General features: G+C 40.7%; 1 protein-coding gene across 1 annotated transcript; it reads right to left on the bottom strand.

Moving 5' to 3' along the window:
• Window positions 1-114: 114 nt before the first annotated feature.
• LOC103523590 (protein S100-A9-like) lies at window positions 115-2,641 on the bottom strand. Its single transcript, XM_008488622.3, has 4 exons — window positions 2,511-2,641; window positions 1,489-1,592; window positions 999-1,143; window positions 115-636 (listed from the first exon to the last, which is right to left on the bottom strand). Exons 2-4 carry the CDS (start codon window positions 1,534-1,536, stop codon window positions 263-265), a joined length of 567 nt encoding a protein of 188 aa, XP_008486844.1. The 5' UTR covers window positions 1,537-1,592; window positions 2,511-2,641; the 3' UTR covers window positions 115-262.
• Window positions 2,642-2,870: the final 229 nt, after the last annotated feature.

The following is a 2,870-nucleotide window of genomic DNA, read 5'->3' as shown; positions in this document are numbered from 1 at the left end:
TTCTTGATATTTTCATTCCTGTAGGTATCTTGCCTTCTGTGATAATCTTGTTAAATAAAGTCACCAAAATGTTTTGTATGGATAAGACTTTATTTTCGATGTCCTTAGGTCGTATCCCATCATTACCAGCTGCCTTCCTTTCATGTTTGTTTTTAGCTATATTTCTCAAATCCATATGTGTCATTTCCTCAATTTCAAAGAGTTCTCTTTCTTCATGGTGTGGTGGTATCCTTTATGGTGTGGTGTGATGGTGTGTAATCTTCTATGGTGTGGTGTGGTCTGGTGTTATCATCGATGGTGTGGTGCTATCCTTTATAGTGTGGTGTGGTGTTATCATTGATGGTGTGGTACTATCTTCTATGGTGTGGTGTGATGGTGTGGTGGTATCCCCTATGGTGTGGTGTGGTCCTATTATCGATGGTGTGGTGCTATCCTCTATGGTGTGGTGATGGTGATGGTGGTGTCCGTGACCATGCCCACGACCATGACCATGCCCATGACCGTGCCCATGACCATGCCTACGCTCGTCCCAAGAACTTTGAGTCACATTTGGATACTTCCTTCTTGCTCGTGCTCTCAAGGCGACCATTCTAGGTACTACAACCCTCAAGAACGAGTTGGTCTCTTTTTCCTCCCCTGCAACACACCGTTTGCAACCCATTTTATATTTGGGACGGTACGTGTTTAAACGGGACCATAAGTGTTTACAAGGGACTCAATTATATTCAGGACCGTAAGTATTTACACGGGACCATAAGTGTTCACACGAAACCCGATTATATTCGGGACCATAAATGTTTACAAGGGACTCAATTATATTTGGCACCCTAAGTGTTAACACGGGACTCAAATATATACAAGACCATGTGTAAGTGTTTAAACGGGACCTAATTATATTCGGGACCACAAGTGTTTAACGGGACCTAATTATATGCGGGACCATGTGTAAGTGTTTTATATTTTTGTATAGTATAATAACAGTCATAACTAGTACTTACCAATAGTTGAAGGTACAGTTGGTTCCTTTCGTTCCCGCTTTTCTATAGCCCACTTTAACTTCTCTGCAATCCGAGTGTTGTTAGGTTCAACATGTTTAGAGAAATACAGGTTGTTAACTGTGTACTCGTGACCGCAAAATACTTTCTGGAATAAAAGGAGGGAAAAATCAACATGACTGAAGAAGAAAAACAGGATATAACAGTGTGATGAGGAAAGTAAGTATTCTAGGCTTCAAATAACCCTGGGAGTTAGTAAGTATAAGTAAATTTACTTATGTAAACATAAAGGATAAAAAAAGATTTTTCCTGAAAGTTGTTTTTAAGACATGTATATCAGATATGCGATAACTGACACAAGACTTTCCGTTTATACGCTGCGCTGGGCCAACACAAGAACACCAGAAAATACCCCCTTGAAATGTTTACAATTGAAAGACAAGTGTTTTGTCGACTCTGGGAATCGAATCCAAGATCTTCTACATGAACTAACCGTTTCATTCGGGAGCTTAGCTAGTTTCACATTCAGGTTGTGATGCATTTCGGCACCGTCGCCTTCGAAAAACTTCCCCGCTCCAGCGACGAACAGTGTATCACCTGAAAGTGGGGAAGTAACAAATTAAATAAATAAATTAAATGCCGTTTTTTGTGTTATCAATGTTATCATATCACAACTTTTGGTGCTCACTGCAGCATAGTAGGATTTTCTGAATATGTATCTCAATAATCCAGCACCCATGTTTTCCTACCATGCTGGCACCAATCGCTATACGCATTATATTACATAGCTACTACTAATTTTTCCTCACAAGGCTGAGTGGGCCCTGCAAAAGCCAGTCAAATCAATCATTTGCATGATAAAACTTATTTTACCCCGCCGGAAATCGAACCCGGGTCTCCCGCGTGCAAGGCGAGCGCAGTGACCACCTGCCGCCATGGGAGCTGACTTTTGGTATTGGGTATAAGTTGGGGCCATCAGCTTTAATTAACGCCCTTGGTCACTGCGACCTGGCTGGATCTTTTGTGCCATGGGAGCTGATCACACTGGCCTGCAAAATGAAACGACCTGAGAGTTGCAAGCCAACTTTTAATGAATTCGGAGGTTTCTGAGGTCGCTGAATCCGAATATGATAACCGTTTTTCTGGGTTGGTTCAAAAATCGCGTTTTTTTAACGCGTTTTACGTTTTTTCGACCATAGCGGGAGTTTGATTAGGTTTATATAAAACCTAAGGCCCATATTCGGATTCAGCCACAATATTTTACATATTATATCTAGTCCATTTTCAGGCCATATACAGGGTGTTCTAAATTTAAAAATATATAATATTAATAATAATAAAGCTATGGTCGAAAAAACGTAAAAACGCGTAAAAAACGCGATTTTTGAACCAACCCAGAAAAACGGTTATCAATATTCGGATTCAGCGACCTCGAAATACCCCGACTTGATTAAAAAGTTGGCTTGCAACTCTCAGGTCGTTCATTTTGCAGGCCAGTGTTATGATTAGACTTACTTAATAGGTTGAAGAGCGTGTGGCTGATGTCAGTACTCTATCTCTCGTTCATTTCCTGGATTTGTTCATCAATTCTTTGGTTGGTTGGTATGGATGGTTGGTTGGTTGGTTGGTAATGGATGGTTGGTTGTTGGTTGGTAATGGAGTTGGTAATGGATGGTATGTCCCGTTTAGTCTGGTCCTTGGATGATAAAGTTGGTCCAAACGGGTTTTGAAGATATTTGTAGATTGGGAGGTTAACCAGTTGTTATGGGAGATTGTTCCAAGCGTTGAATATTCCATTTGTCAGGAAGTTTTGATCTCTGAATCTTCTTGCTTCTGGTCTTGGTAAGCTTGTATTGATGACCCCTCAGGTTATTT

The sequence above is a fragment of the Diaphorina citri genome, unplaced genomic scaffold, assembly GCF_000475195.1.
Source record: "Diaphorina citri unplaced genomic scaffold, Diaci psyllid genome assembly version 1.1 scaffold28113, whole genome shotgun sequence".
NCBI classification, from domain to species: domain Eukaryota; kingdom Metazoa; phylum Arthropoda; class Insecta; order Hemiptera; family Psyllidae; genus Diaphorina; species Diaphorina citri.
Note: the sequence above shows the minus strand (reverse complement) of the source record. Positions and strands in the feature narration are given on the sequence as shown.

What these genes read in the sequence shown, in the direction of transcription:
- LOC103523590 (XM_008488622.3), bottom strand. Translation starts at nt 1,536, where the DNA reads ATGCATCACAACCTGAATGTGAAACTAGCTAAGCTCCCGAATGAAACG. An exon ending in CTAAGCTCCCGAATGAAACG is followed by an intron (nt 1,144 to 1,488) that starts GTTAGTTCATGT and finishes CTTTTATTCCAG; the next exon opens with AAAGTATTTTGCGGTCACGA. An exon ending in AACTGTACCTTCAACTATTG is followed by an intron (nt 637 to 998) that starts GTAAGTACTAGT and finishes GGTGTGTTGCAG; the next exon opens with GGGAGGAAAAAGAGACCAAC.